Below are 15,687 nucleotides of genomic sequence, written 5' to 3'. Positions count from 1 at the left end.
AGCTCCATCCAGAGATGGGAGTTGTATTCGTGTTGGTGATTCTCTTGTCCTGTGCACCAACAGCAATTCTTGTATATTTGTCCGTGAATTGTTCTGTGAATTATTTCTGTAATTTATGTTTGTAGCATGGCCCAAGCAGAGGGTCACCTCTTTGAGTCTGGTCTGCTTGAGGTTTCTTCCTCAGAGGGAGTTTTTCCTTACCACTGTTGCTCTGGGGGTTGGTAGACCTTACCTGTGTGAAGCACCTTGAGGCAACTCTGTTGTGATTTGGCACTATATAAAGGAAAATAAATTGAAATTGAAAAATTCTATCCTACATGATTTAGGTTTGGCATTAGGATTAGGATAAGGGTTACAGTTAGTATTACATTTTTTGAAATGGATAAAAGTTTGGAAATTTTAACAATACAGTTCCACTTCTGAACCAACATTTTGCACACTACTTGAATTCTTGAATAGTCGCAGAATTCCACTATGGTAGAGATCTGGGATATTTCTAATTTGTATACTGTGCAAAATTCCAATTGCTAGAATTCCTAAAATTAAAGTGGCCATGTTGCTCAGAAAAAAAATGTTCTCTGTGTCTCTAGCTGCGTCTTTAGCAGCCCTTCCACCGAACAGAAGGGTATACCCAACCACGCCAAATGTGTGAGGAAACCAGCACTGTGTGAGCACAAGCTATAGTACACAGAGCCCCAGTCTCAATGTCGGACAGGACCCAAAATCCCAGAGACACTGACTCAATGCCCCAACTGGGACCGCCCACCAGCACAAGCGGCAGAAACACCTCTAACCACTGTCACACCCCCTGGGGTTGAAGTGTGCACACCAAAGTCAGACGTGGCTCAGAAAGATTTCTGCTTGACCGTGCGACATTGATAGCCAGCGGCCGGTGACGTCATTAAAAGCGCCCTTTACCAAAACTCTTCCGCATTGGGTTGGGGTTATTTATTTTGATGTAACTTTTGCATCTTTGGTCACCAACTAGCTGCCATCACCGGGTTACCGCCCCCTCCTCCTCCTGCTCTCTTCTTCTCCTGCAGCAGCAGCAGCAGGTTGCCTGCTAGCCGCGGTGTAGTTGTAGGATGCTGCTAAGAACGTTATGTCTTTTCCACCGCTTGGTCACCTCAGCGTTAACCAGTAAGCTGAAGAACCTCCAAACTCTCTCTAAATATGTGGTTTAGGAGCGGATGAACGCATCTTTTTCAGGTGACTTTCAGTTTAAAGCGCGTGTTAGCGTAGCTAGCTGTTAGCATGCAGCTGACGTGCTCATTTAACCTTTTTGTTTTATTTATGTTTTAACATGAACGTCATGTTTTACAGTGAGGTGACTCTTCTAGAGGCTTTTTTTAAAATTTAGATATCCGTTATTTTGCATCATGAGGTATGGAGACTTTTAAAAAACACTCAAAATGACCTATTTAGACTAACTTTTGGTGCACTGATTACATTTTGGTGGTGACCTAGTTACATCTTAAAATACTTCTCTTTCCTCTCTGTGTTACGTTCCAAAAAATGTGCTTTATGGCGTCACAGAGGCAATGTCTACACACTAACTGGTTGGTGTTAACACAAATCCAAACTTTTCCGTGATTAGTTATAAATGGATCAGCATTAAAAAATATATCAAAGTAAGAATTCTGATGCCCTGGTGTTGCTCAGATTTTGAGAAGGTAGTAGCGAGTTTTCCAACTACTGGAACAATAATTGTGGGTTTATCGCCCCCCCCCCCCCCCCTTTGTTGTCACGTGATCACATTGACAGTGGTCATGTGATCCATTACTTTTCCCCTATCTGGTGGGGAAAAAATTTTAACTTGTACAATATAAACTAACCTTATCCCGGCTTTAAACTTAACCTAAAAAACTGTAAAACTGCACTGGGCTGGTGCAGGTCATCCTTTTAGGATATTAATGTGTTCACAACAAAGGAGATGGTCATAGATTTTAAGAAGAATCAATTGCCCATTTCCCCGGTGGTGATTGTGTTGACAGTGTTTTTATGAAGATGTTTTTATTGAATCAGTTATGACTTTCTCCTTGGTGTTCTGGCTGGGTCGACTAACCCTATAGAATAGAAACAAGCTGCAGAGTATTATTAAATTATGTGTCAAAATTGTGGGCCGCTAAGTGACCTGACAAGTTTAACTGATGTCAGGTCTTTGACGATTCAAGCCATCCACTGTTCAGAGAGTTTCAGGTATTTCCTTCTAGTAGAAGATACAGAATGACAAGATGTAGAACAAAAAGGTTTAGGAACTCTTTAATCCCAGCTGTGATGGACCCTTTAAAAAAGATTAATTCATTACGATGTGCTTTGAAATTATATGCTCCTTTTTTAAGTTACTAGATTTAATGTATGTTTTATTTGTTTTGACTTGTTTTTCAATTCTGTGTGTGTGTGTGTGTGTGTGTGTGTGTGTGTGTGTGTGTGTGTGTGTGTGTGTGTGTGTGTTTTAAATTGTTGTCTGCACAGTATTTGCCCTTCGGGCACATAATAAAGTGTTGAAGTTGCACCAACAAGACTGTGTGACACGATTGCCAGCAGACGTCAAACTGAAGTCATGTGACTACAACTTCCAGCTGGTAATATTTCTGGTACTGGAAACGAGTTGTAGTTTAATTGTTCTGGCGCAGCACACTGGAAAGATAGCCATTCCATTTTGGGAATTGCCTACTTTAGACAAATTTGCTATAGACAGTCATGCTGTCTGGAATTTGTGTGTGTGTGTGTGTGTGTGTGTGTGTGTGGAATTATAGCATTTGTGTGTATATTTTACATGCATTATGTGCATCTGTACTATTCTCGATTGGGACCTGGGTCATATCAGAATTGTGTTACTATGCAAAAGTGCTGTGGTGCAGAAGCACAACTGTTGTTTAAATTTCCAAACTTTTCATGTATTTTACAAAATTTGCGCAGGGGTGGTGGCCAAGTGGTTAATGTGCTTGGTTTCAGTTCAGAAGGCTCCGGGTTCAAATCCCACCCCTGCCACATTTCTCCATGTAATGTGGAGTTGCGTCAGGAAGGGCATCCGGCGTAAAACCTGTGCCAATTCAACATGCAGATCCAACTTGGATTTGCTGTGGCGACCCCGAGTGCAAGGGAGCAGCTGAAGGGACTTACTACTTACTAAACCTAACTTCAAACCAGTCAAGAAAAAAAAACTTGCTAGGCAGCTGAGGCAGGTTTAGAGCTCCCTTCCAACACTGGAAGTGCTTCCACAAATGGCAGTTATGTCTGGGAGTTAAAAAAAAAATTCCCACTTGGCCCCACTTCGCAAACTGTGTAGAACATATACAAATGGCTGTAGTTCCAAAATGGATAATGAGATATTTTTTGTTAAACCCCTTGGATTAAACCTAACGGCCTACACCAGAAGCATGTTTCATTCCATTTCCACTGTGGTCATGTATAGAGGCAAACAACAAAAATTGTGGCCCTGTCCAATAACTTGTGGCCCTGACTTACTGGACATGAAGCAGGGTGCGTCAGTTCATACAGGTATACAGACACCGTATTGGTGTATTGCATTCTGTTGAATTCTTTGGCTGATCACTTGTAAATATCTGATTACGACACTCATGATCTCATTAATTGGTACATTAAATTTCAATATGAGTGCATCGTCACTAATAAATCAAGGATGTGGTATGTATAAAGATAAATAATATCAGCTGACAACAAATATATCATTTATGTCTAGCACAGTGTCTTACACTGTCTTCCTATCTTTGTATTACAGCCTTGAACAGAAATTGGAATTCAGAATTATGTGGCAAAAAAGTGTACGAGTGGTTGTAATTGTGTGTGTATCTGCAGTTTATTCCATAAAATAAAAATAATGAATTGTGGATGCAAAAGTGTCTTTAATTTCAGTTGAAGATGAGCAGCAAGTTAATGGTGGTGGCCATGTCCCTTTTTGTGAAAACTGATTTGTGAAAATTGCTCCATTCGCTTTTGAATAATTTTACTCACAACCCAACACACACACAGCAAAGACAGAAATTCTTAAAGTTTAATGTCTGACTGAAGCATGTTTTTGTTTGGGCTACAATTAATAAATCTTTTCTTTTTATTGACTTTATCAACTTATTAATTTTATTTCTTTTTTTTTATTATTATTATTATTATTATTTAAACAGGATAGATTTACAGTGATATTAAAGATAAAATGATTGTATTAATGAAACTAGTGAAAAAAATCTAAATCAGGTTTTTGGCATTATATTATAAAATTTAACTTTAATCGCTTGTAATTGTTTTTGCTGGTCAACACATTAATTTATGGATTAACTATTTCAGCACTGATTTCTTTTCTATCGTCTTGACTGTAGACTACCTGTTGTGCCAGGGTTAAAGATGTCGGTGCCATTTTGCGTACTGGTGTTCCTGTCAATGCTTCTGACTGGATCAATGCAGACTGGCCCTGATGCGGACCCGTACAAAATCCTCGGTGTAACCAGGACCGCAAGCCAAACTGAAATCAAGAAAGTCTACAAGCGTCTTGCAAAAGAATGGCAAATATATTTACTAAATGTTGTTGTTATAGCAAACTATGTATATCTGAAAAATATAGTTCTTTAGATAAGTAAAAAGAATAATTTGTGTGACCCAACTATTAATTGTGTTTTCTGCAGGCATCCAGACAAAAACAAAAGTCCAGGTGCTGAGGACATGTTCATCAAGATCACAAAATCTTATGAGGTTAGTCATTATATAAATGTTACTCATACAGATTATGTGTAAGTTTTATTTTGACGTGCTGTATGGATGTGTCCAAAACCCTTTAGGCTGGTAATGTGTGCACGTGAGAAACGTGTAAGTGCTTGTGTCAACATCTGTTTTGTTCCATTTCTAGATTCTTTCTAACGAAGACAAACGTGCCAATTATGACCGCTATGGTCAGACTGATGACACCCAGCCCTATGGCAGCGGGCGCTACGGCCATCCCCACAACAGCTTTTACTTTGATGAGACTTTCTTCAACTTTCCGTTCAACAGCAAGAACAGCAGGGACTTTGCTGACAGCAAATACACGTTGCAGTTTAACCAGTATGTCAACGACGTGGTGCCCGAGAGCTACAAGAGACCGTACCTGATAAAGATCACCTCGGACTGGTGCTTCAGCTGCATCCACATCGAGCCTGTCTGGAAAGAGGTGGTGCAGGAAATGGAGACTCTAGGTTTGGAATGAAGTAATCTAGTGAAAATTATCCAGTAGCCTCAGTGTGTATGTGAAACAACTATATGGCAGATTGAAAATGTTAATGTTTGTGCCGTCTTATCTTTGTAGGCGTGGGGATAGGTGTGGTGGATGTGGGTTATGAAAGACGGCTAGCCAATCACCTCGGAGCTCATCGCACTCCATCGATACTTGGCGTCATCAATGGCAAAGTGACATTTTTCCACTACGCTGTAGCAAAGGAGCACCTGAGGCAGTTTGTGGAAGAGCTTCTTCCTCAGAGACTTGTGGAACGGGTAACTGTCTTAATGTTATTTTTACAAATCGTCTAAAGTTTTCACTGCGTGTTTTTTTTTTTTTTTTTTTAAGATAACTTCCCACATTCACCAGTTTTTCCATGTTGTTTGAAGGTGATTGACAAGTCGTGCAGTTAGTTTGTAGTCATCAGTTGCATATTTCTTTACCTTGAACCAATTTCAGTTTGAAAATCTGACAAATTACACATCATTACTGCATTGCTATTCAACAATTAGAATCGTAATACTAAATTTATTTCAATTTCAATTTATTTTCATTTATATAGCACCAAATCACAACAGAGTTGCCTCAAAGCACTTCACACAGGTAAGGTCTAACCTTACCAACCCCCAGAACAACAGTGGTAAGGACAAACTCCCTCTGAGGAAGAAACCTCAAGCAGACCAGACTCAAAGGGGGTAACCCTGTGCTTGGGCCATATACAAGAAATGCTATTGGCGCACATGACAGGAGGATCGCCAACACGAATATTGCAGTAGAACATTGCAGTAGTCCAATCTAGAAGAGACAAATGCATGGATCAGGGTCTCAGCATCAGCCATAGACAGGATGGGATGAATCTTTACTATATTTCGCAGGTGGAAGAAAGCAGTCCTAGTAATATTTCTAATGTGGAGGCCAAAGGACAACGAAGGATCAAAAATTACCCCAAGGTTCTTCACTTTGTCAGTGTGATGTATGACACACGAGCCGAGGCTGAGCGATAACTGGTCAAATTGATGCCAATGTCTCACTGGACCAAGAACCATCATTTCAGTCTTATCAGAGTTTAAAAGTAGGAAGTTTCTAGACATCCAACTTCTCACTGCTGCAAGGCAGGATTTTATGTGAACGAGATTACCAGCAGTTATCGGCATGTATAACTGAGTATATTCAACATAGCAGTGAAAGGTAATTCCAAAACGCCGCAATATGTGCCCAAGGGGTGCTATATAAAGGGAGAAAAGCAGGGGGCCTAAACAGACTCCTGTGGAACTACAAATTTCATGTCACTAAGGTTAGAGGTAGTGTTACTGTACAAAACACAGTGAGAGTGACTGGTCAAGTATGACGTCAGCCATGCAGTGGCACTCCCAGTAATCCCAAAATGATTTTCTAGCCTATCAAGTAGAATATGATGATCCACTGTATCAAATGCAGCACTGAGATCTAACAGCAACAGAACGGTAGTGGTGTCCGAATCCATTGTAAGCAGAAGATCATTGACCACTTTAGTGAGAGCCGTCTCTGGAATGATATTTTCTAAAAGCAGACTGCAGTGGCTCAAAGAGATTATTCTCAGTAAGATAGTCTACGAGCTGCCATGACACCACTTTTTCCAGAATTTTAGAGAAAAATGATAGATTTGATATCGGCCGATAGTTTTTCAATACACTAGGATCAAGATTAGGTTTCTTAAGTAATGGTTTAATCACTGCAGATTTGAAACATTTAGGAATACATCCAGAAGTTAAAGAAAGATTAATAATTTCCAGCACAGTCGGCCCAAGAGTGGGCCACAAGTCCTTAAACTGTTTTGTTGGTATAGGATCAAATAAACAGGTTGTGCTTTTTGTTGACGGGTTTTGTCAGCATGCCTAGTGAGATACTATCAAATTCTGTAAATCTAGGTAATACCTCAGTAGTGGCGCCCACCTCAATAGCAGCGTGTAGTGGCTGGGTTAAGGCATGCCGGGATATGTTTAACCTGATGTCTTCTATTTTCTTCCCAAAGTAAGCCAGGAAATCTTGTGCTGTAAAAGGAGAGCGAACTACAGGTGGTTGTCCATGCATAAGTGTTGCCACCGTGTCGAACAAGAACTTTGAGTTACACTTGTTTTTGTTGATCAAATCAGAGTAGTAGGTCCGCTTTGTAACCAATAATGCATGCTTATAGTCTAAGATAGCATCACGCCACGCAAGGTGAAATACTTCTAATTTTGAACGACGCCATTTCTGTTGTAGACCTCTTGCTTTATGCTTGAGGTCACGCAGATAATCATTGAACCAAGGTGACTGTGATTTGGGGGAGCGCGATTTTAACACAGGTGGTGCAATCATGTCGAGTGTAGTTTTGAGCACTGAGTTTCAACTATCCACAAGTCTGTCTACTGACTGGGTATTTGTCAGATGTGAAGCTAAGACATCAGGCAGTCTAGCTTCGAGTTCAGTCTTAGTTGAGGAGTTGATGCATCTCCGTAATGATATATAAGGTTGTTGTTCCACTAAACACGGCAGCGAAACTGTAAACTTAATAATTGAGTGCTCAGACACCACTGATGTAAGAGGCATGATGTCAGTATTCATGACAGCAATACCACGTGCGAGAACCAGATCCAGGGTATTTCCACTAATGTGCGTCGAATCCCGAATGCATTGCCGAAATCCTAATGCATCCACAATTTCCATAAATGATTTGCAGAGGGGATCAGAAGGCTTATTTATATGAATGTTAAAGTCACCAGTGATCAGAATGTTATCTACACTAGTTGACAAGTTAGAGATGAACGCACCAAATTCATCTAAGAATTCAGAATATGGGCCAGGAGGCCTGTATACAGTGACAAAGTAATACGACTGATTTTTATTCTTCTGACCTTGGCAATGTGTAATATCCTGAGCAGAGCGGAGACTCAGATGCTCAAACGAGTTATATTTGTAACACCCAACAGCTAATAACCTAAACCTAGATTTATAAATAAGAGCAACACCCCACCTTGTTTCGCATCACGAGGGACGTGACTAAATGTATATGCTAATGGGCAGGCCTCATTTAAGGGGAGGACAGCTGTAGGTTTAAGCCAGGTTTCACATAGCCCAATCATATCTAAGTGATGATCAATAATTAGATCATTGATCAACAATGATTTTGAGGACAGTGATCTTATGTTAATGAGACCCAGTCTAAGGACCTCAGTGGGGTTGACAGTTGAACTGTTTGGGTTTAGGGGTGGTTCCAGAGTAGCATATATAAGATGCCTAGAAGTAGGTTTAGGTTTGAGACATTCCACGCGCGTTGTAGGTAGCAGACACGAAATCTTTGCTATTGCTGGAACAACCACTGGGCCATCCTCAATTTCACCATCATCCAATATAGTAATGGGTATTAAGTTTGGAAAGCATATCCCTCTATGATTTTTATGGACACGACTACGGAAGCAGGCCACAGTCTCAACTTGTTGAAATTCCTTCCCTGGCAAATAAACTGCACTATCACCATAGTGAATTTTCTGCACTAAATTCCCCACTAAACTAATGGATTCCACACTCACATTTGTCGTAAGCCTTGCAGGGTCTCTAATTACCTGCTCCAAAATTTATTTGTTATAGCCCAATGATATTAATGTAAATTAAATTCAGGTAATCCTTTATTAGTCCCACAATGAGGAAATTTACAAGAATCACGAAGCTCACTCCACTATACGTGGGTAAACTCCCGCCCTCATGGGGAGTTTCAGACTGGTGTGTTTGATATATTAAACTCCCAGCTTTTCCCTGCAGGTTGGAAGATAGTTGGGTACCTGGAGATGCACAGGAGCAGACGGGCTGTAGTCCGACGATGACTCTTCATGCTGTTGTCGCAGCTCAAAATCAATATGAACATCTCACACTATGTCTACTTATATTTCCTTCATCTCCTTGATGTAGGCTTACAGTTGAACCCCTTATTTTTTGGGCAGTGGTCACCTTGCTCTGATGAGAGTTGTGTTTGTTTTTTAACTCCATGTTGAACCATTGCTTTGTTTCAACTGTACAGTCATGCAGTATTAAAAGTACTTATTTATTGCCATTCACTGGTTTTAGCAGGTCCCTTTGTGGTACTCCGATAGCAAGACATTGATCTCAGAACTCAAGTTCCTCTTTTCCATCTCTGATGGTCAGTGTCCTTGGTGGACACTTCTGATGTATATAGGAGGTGTGCATCCACCTATGTGGAGAACGGAGTGCAAGTCGATAGTTCCCTCTCAAGTGTTACAAAGATGTACACACACAAATGTCAGGAAAAGTGCTCAACTGCACACCGCAAGCAACTTGGGGATTAAGGATCTTGCCAGTCGGACTTTACTGTTTTTTTTTTTTCTCCTGTCCGATGGGTAATCAAGCTGAGGAGCCTCTGGTCACAAGATCATTGCTTTAACCCTTGGATCCATTCAGTGTTATTGGGACATTTTGCTGATTCACTGATCTTGTGAATATGCACCAGTTTACACACAGATGACATTGCATCATTTACGCAGTTATTTAAAGTTTCCCGAATCTGGTGATGTGTACTCATACAAGCCCATCATAAAACAGTTTAGAGACATTTCTGAAAATATTTTTGGATGAGGCCCACTGTCTTAAATTAGGTGAAATTAGCTTGTCAGTTTACACTGCCGTAATACAAATGTTAGTGCTTTTATTTCAGGTGACTGACAAGAATGGTATGCAGTTCTTGAACAGCTGGCAGGAGCTCAACAAACCACACGTCCTTCTGTTTGACCAACTGCCTGTAGTTCCTCTAATATACAAAGTAAGCGCATTGCAGTTGTGTGTGTGTGTATATATAATATGCTTTGAGTGCCACTGACAGTAATTTTAGAGCTCCTTCGAATGTTAATAATATTTTTCTATATTTCCACAGCTGGCTGCTTTTGCCTATAAGGACTACTTGCAGTTTGGCTACGTGGATCAGGGCCTTTCAGAGACCGCCAGTCTGCAGAAACTCTTCAATATTAACACTTATGCTCCAACCATGCTGGTCTTCAAAGAGAACACTGATAAACCAGCTGATATCATCCAGGTAAACCACAGGACTGGAGGGTACTTCATGTTTCATCAAATATTTATTTAGTGTGAATTTTTTTCTTCTTCTATCTCACTCTGTGCAGGCAAAAGGGATGAAAAAGCAAATTATTGATGAATTCATATCCAACAACAAATTTCTTCTTGTGCCACGTCTAGTCAATCAGAAACTTTTTGATGAACTTTGCCCCGTCAAACAGTTCCACCGACGCAGGAAGTAAGAAACACTCTTTCTGTATTTAATACAGCAAGTGATATTGAACAGAATCTTAAAAAGCCATAATGTTTAACCACATAAAAGCACAAGTTTAAATTCTCTTATGTGCATTTATTCACAACTGTGAATTCTGCTTGTCAAGAGAAATTGCTGCCCTTTTCTGTTCGTACGACAAAAACGTCTGCATCCTAAAAGTCAAGAACCGTAGAATTCTCAAAATTTAAGTTGTTAGACATTAATACTGGGAGGCCAGTGATTTGTCTGCCCCCTCCCCCCCTAAAAAAATCATACATGTCTATTTTATACTTTTTTTCTGTATTTTGGGTTTCTAATGAGACATGTACAGAAGCCCTGAAATGCTCAAATCACCCCCTAGATAGCAGCAAAAAGTTAACCTTTTGTGGAAATAAGATGTGTTGACAACCAAAAATCAACTTACAGTTGTGCCTCTTGCCCTTATGGGCAGTTTACTTGATACTAACTCTAATTAATTTTCTCTTGTCAGATACTGCGTCCTGCTGATCACCGGTGATGAGGAGAGCTTTTCTTTTGGGAATCAGGAGTTTCTCTCCTTTGCCTCTGCAAACACCAGGGAAGTGGTGAGATTTGCATATGTGTACCAAAAGCTGCAGCAACCACTTTGTGACACCCTCATGCAGAACAAAGATGGTGTACAATCACCTCCACAGGTACGTTCATGTCACAATCACACTATAGATCTTGTGGAGTTGCATCACTTTTTTTTTTGTTTTCCCTTCTCTCTACACCGTGTTGTACAGTAGTGTTCAGAATAATAGTAGTGCTATGTGACTAAAAAGATGACTCCAGGTTTTGAGTATATTTCTTATTGTTACATGGGAAACAAGGTACCAGTAGATTCAGTAGAGTCTCACAAATCAAACAAGACCAAGCATTCATGATATGCACACTCTTAAGGCTATAAAATTGGGCTATTAGTAAAAAAAAAAAAAAAAAAGTAGAAAAGGGGGTGTTCACAGTAATAGTATCATCTGCTGTTGACGCTACAAACTCAAAACTATTATATTCAAACTGCTTTTTTAGCAATCCTGTGAATCACTAAACTAGTATTTAGTTGTATAACCACAGTTTTTCATGATTTCTTCACATCTGTGAGGCATTAATTTTGTTGGTTTGGAACCAAGATTTTGCTTATTTACTAGTGTGCTTGGGGTCATTGTCTTGTTGAAACACCCATTTCAAGGGCATGTCCTCTTAAGCATAAGGCAACATGACCTCTTCAAGTATTCTAACATATCCAAACTGATCCATGATACCTGGTATGCGATATATAGGCCCAACACCATAGTAGGAGAAACATGCTGATATCATGATGCTTGCACCACCATGCTTCACTGTGAACTGTGGCTTGAATTCAGAGTTTGGGGGTCGTCTCACAAACTGTCTGTGGCCCTTGGACCCAAAAAGAACAATTTTACTCTCATCAGTCCACAAAATATTCTTCCATTTCTCTTTAGGCCAGTTGATGTATTCTTTGGCAAATTGTAACCTCTTCTGCATGTCTTTTATTTAACAGAGGGACTTTGCGGGGGATTCTTGCAAATAAATTAGCTTCACACAGGCGTCTTCTAACTGTCACAGCACTTATAGGTAACTCCAGACTGTCTTTGATCATCCTGGAGCTCATCAATGGGTGAGCCTTTGCCATTCTGGTTATTCTTCTATCCATTTTGATGGTTGTTTTCCATTTTCTTCCACACGTCTCTGGTTTTTTTTGTCCATTTTAAAGCATTGGAGATCATTGTAGATGAACAGCCTATAATTTTTTTGCACCTGCGTGTGTTTTCCCCTCTCCAGTCAACTTTTTAATCAAACTACACTTTTGAATAATGTCTTGAACGTCCCATTTTCCTCAGGCTTTCAAAGAGAAAAGCATGTTCAACAGGTGCTGGCTTCAACCTTAAATAGGGGACACCTGATTCACACCTGTTTGTTTGACAAAATTGACAAACTCACTGACTGAATGCCACACTACTATTATTGTGAACACCCCCTTTTCTAAGAAATATACTCAAAACCTGGATTAATCTTTTTAGTCACATAGCACTACTATTATTCTGAACTCTACTTTATGTCGTGAAAGCGTCTCCATTTTTAGTTGCGACACTGATCTGTGATCTTTCTGATTTTGTGGCTAAGGGGTTGGATTTTAGGCGGAAAAGAAGAGAGAAAAACTAGATCTTACTGAAGGCAGTTAAATGGCAGTGCTAAACCATGGTAGAAACATACAGATTAGCAGCTCACGAGTGGATGAAAACTGATGCACTAACTCCTCTAACATACGTGAAGATTTAAAATGATGTTGCATTTGGATTCTCTGCTTACATCCTATAGGAGTTTAAAAACCACAAATCACTTGAAGTGCATCAACAGTTCTGCAGTTTCTGAGTGCAAAATCTGTTCATTTACAAAAGTTAAGGACGCACTCCTTTATGAACTGTTATCAAACAAAATGCAAAAATTTGACATTTTTAGCAAAGTGGCTGTTTTTATCAATGGTAAAGCAGATGTGTTCAATGAGACAACATAAAGGAAAAATTAAAATTACGTTTTGAACTTTTACTGCTTGCCATAGTGACGAACAAATGTTTTATCTTTAATGATGAGAAAAGACAGACAGCGAGAATTGGATTATTTAAGAACGTCAACTTTTTAATTGGTTAAATGTGATTAATTTGATTACAGACAGGAATTAAAATGCAACATTGCAAAAAGTTTTTTTTTTTTTTTTTAAGCAACTGTCAGAGCTAAAGCACCTTGTTTAATAATAACGCTGTGCAAAACACTAAAACTCTATCTTTCAGTTAATTTTTGTCAGCCTGTTAACGATGAAAAATGACTTACCTCTGCTGCAGTATGTATATATACAGTGAGGAAAATAAGTATTTGAACACCCTGTGATTTTGCAAGTTCTCCCACTTAGAAATCATGGAGGGGTCTGAAATTTTCATCTTAGGTGCATGTCCACTGTGAGACACACAATCTAAAAAAAAAAAATCCGGAAATCACAATGTATGATTTTTTTATTTTTTTTTAATTTTTTTTTTATAATTTATTTGTATGTTACTGCTGCAAATAAGTATTTGAACACCTGTGAAAATCAATGTTAATATTTGGTACAGTAGCCTTTTTTTGCAATTACAGAGGTCAAACGTTTCTGGTAGTTTCTCACCAGGGTTGCACACACTGCAGCAGGGATTTTGGCCCACTTCTCTACACAGATCTTCTCTAGATCAGCCAGGTTACTGGGCTGTCACTGAGAAACACGGAGTTTGAGCTCCCTCCAAAGTTTTTCTATTGGGTTTCCGTCTGGAGACTGGCTAGGCCACTCCAGAACCTTGATATGCTTCTTACGGAGCCACTCCTTGGTTATCCTGGCTGTGCGCTTCGGGTCATTGTCATGTTGGAAGACCCATCCACGAGCCATCTTCAATGCTCTAACTGAGGGAAGGAGGTTGTTCCCCAAAATCTCGCAATACATGGCCCCGGTCATCCTCTCCTTAATACAGTGCAGTCCTCCTGTCCCATGTGCAGAAAAACACCCCCAAAGCAAGATGCTTCCACCCCCATGCTTCACAGTAGGGACGGTGTTTTTGGGATGGTACTCGGCATTCTTCTTCCTCCAAACATGGTGAGTGGAATTAAGACCAAAAAGTTGTATTTTGGTCTCATCTGACCACATAACTTTCTCCCATGACTCCTCTGGATCATTCAAATGGTCATAGGCAAACTTAAGACAGGCCTGGACGTGTGCTGGTTTAAGCAGGGGAACCTTCTGTGCCATGCATGATTTTAACCCATGACGTCTTAGTGTATTACCCAGAGTAACCTTGGAAACAGTGATGCCAGCTCTCTTCAGGTCATTGACCAGTTCCTCCCGTGCAGTTCTGGGCTGATTCATCACCTTTCTTAGGATCATTGATACGCCACGAGGTGGGATCTTGCATGGAGCCCAGTCCGAGGGAGATTGACAGTCATGTTTAGCTTCTTCCATTTTCTAATAATTGCTCCAACAGTTGATCTTTTTTCACCAAGCTGCTTGGCAATTGCCCTGTAGCCCTTTCCAGCCTTGTGGAGGTCTACAATTTTGTCTCTGGTATCTTTGGACAGCTCTTTGGTCTTACCCATGTTAGTAGTTGGAGTCTTACTGATTGTGTCGGGTGGACAGGTGTCTTTATGTAGCTAACAACCTCAGATAGGTGCTTCTAATTTGGAATAATAAGTGGAGTGGAGGTGGACTTTTTATAGGTGGACTAACAGGTCTTTGAGGGCCAGAATTTTTGCTGATTGGCAGGTGTTGAAATACTTATTTGCAAAATCATACATTGTGATTTCTGGATTTATTGATTTATTTATTTATTTTTGGATTATATCTCTCACAGTGGACATGCACCTAAGATGAAAATTTCAGACCCCTCCATGATTTCTAAGTGGGAGAACTTGCAAATTTCCTCACTGTGTGTGTGTGTGTGTGTCTATATATATATATCACTTTACACGGGTTGTGTGTGCAGGTAGTGATCCTGGAGAGGCGTAATGCTGCGGGGAAGGCCTTGTTCAAACCAGTGTCTGCCTGGAACGGCAGCGATGAAGACAAACGGCATCTTCTGGAGGAGTTAGAGCGACTGCAGAAGGACCCTTCCATCCTCAGCCAAGACACCGTGCTGCCTGAGCTCAACAATGAGTTTGCCTCTGTATGTGTTGTTGAGCAAAACACTACATTTAGTAAAACTGGTGCTTGACTGTGTAAAATGTGTAAATGACAAGTAGGGACTGAGGACTTAAAAAAATCATATAGACCTGAGAATGTTATTCCGATGTGTCACCTCATTGTCTATGGGATACTTTTTTTTTTTTAAACCACTTCCAGACTTAAAAACTATATAGCAATGTAAAAATGTTTTATTTTTCAGTTCAACACTGGTTGTTAAATGACAAAGCAATACTGTCTCCACAGATGTTTATAATCCGATGGATCTACGCGTCTTACGATTACCTCTCTGACGTCATTGATGACATTCTGCACAACAACTGGTAGGTAGAAGTTAAATAGACATTCTCTTTAACGTCTCTTAGTTGTACCTGGTTATAACACTATAATTATAGATTCTTTCCAGCAGTGGATTTGAGATGTCTATGTATAAAGTTTTATTTTTGTTGTTGT

General features: G+C 40.0%; 1 protein-coding gene across 1 annotated transcript in view; it reads left to right on the top strand.

Moving 5' to 3' along the window:
- Window positions 1-1,035: 1,035 nt before the first annotated feature.
- The window catches only part of dnajc16 (DnaJ (Hsp40) homolog, subfamily C, member 16), a 28,530-nt gene continuing 13,878 nt past the window's right edge, over window positions 1,036-15,687 (top strand). Inside the window, exons 1-11 of the mRNA XM_034173081.1 lie at window positions 1,036-1,209; window positions 4,338-4,520; window positions 4,641-4,707; window positions 4,862-5,186; window positions 5,297-5,481; window positions 9,891-9,995; window positions 10,107-10,265; window positions 10,354-10,484; window positions 10,990-11,173; window positions 15,038-15,217; window positions 15,481-15,557. Of these exons, the coding sequence (XP_034028972.1) occupies window positions 4,363-4,520; window positions 4,641-4,707; window positions 4,862-5,186; window positions 5,297-5,481; window positions 9,891-9,995; window positions 10,107-10,265; window positions 10,354-10,484; window positions 10,990-11,173; window positions 15,038-15,217; window positions 15,481-15,557 (1,571 nt within the window). The 5' untranslated portion in view covers window positions 1,036-1,209; window positions 4,338-4,362. The remainder of the gene's footprint in view (window positions 1,210-4,337; window positions 4,521-4,640; window positions 4,708-4,861; window positions 5,187-5,296; window positions 5,482-9,890; window positions 9,996-10,106; window positions 10,266-10,353; window positions 10,485-10,989; window positions 11,174-15,037; window positions 15,218-15,480; window positions 15,558-15,687) is intronic.

Source organism: Thalassophryne amazonica, chromosome 6 (genome assembly GCF_902500255.1).
Source record: "Thalassophryne amazonica chromosome 6, fThaAma1.1, whole genome shotgun sequence".
Lineage (NCBI taxonomy): Eukaryota > Metazoa > Chordata > Actinopteri > Batrachoidiformes > Batrachoididae > Thalassophryne > Thalassophryne amazonica.
Note: the sequence above shows the minus strand (reverse complement) of the source record. Positions and strands in the feature narration are given on the sequence as shown.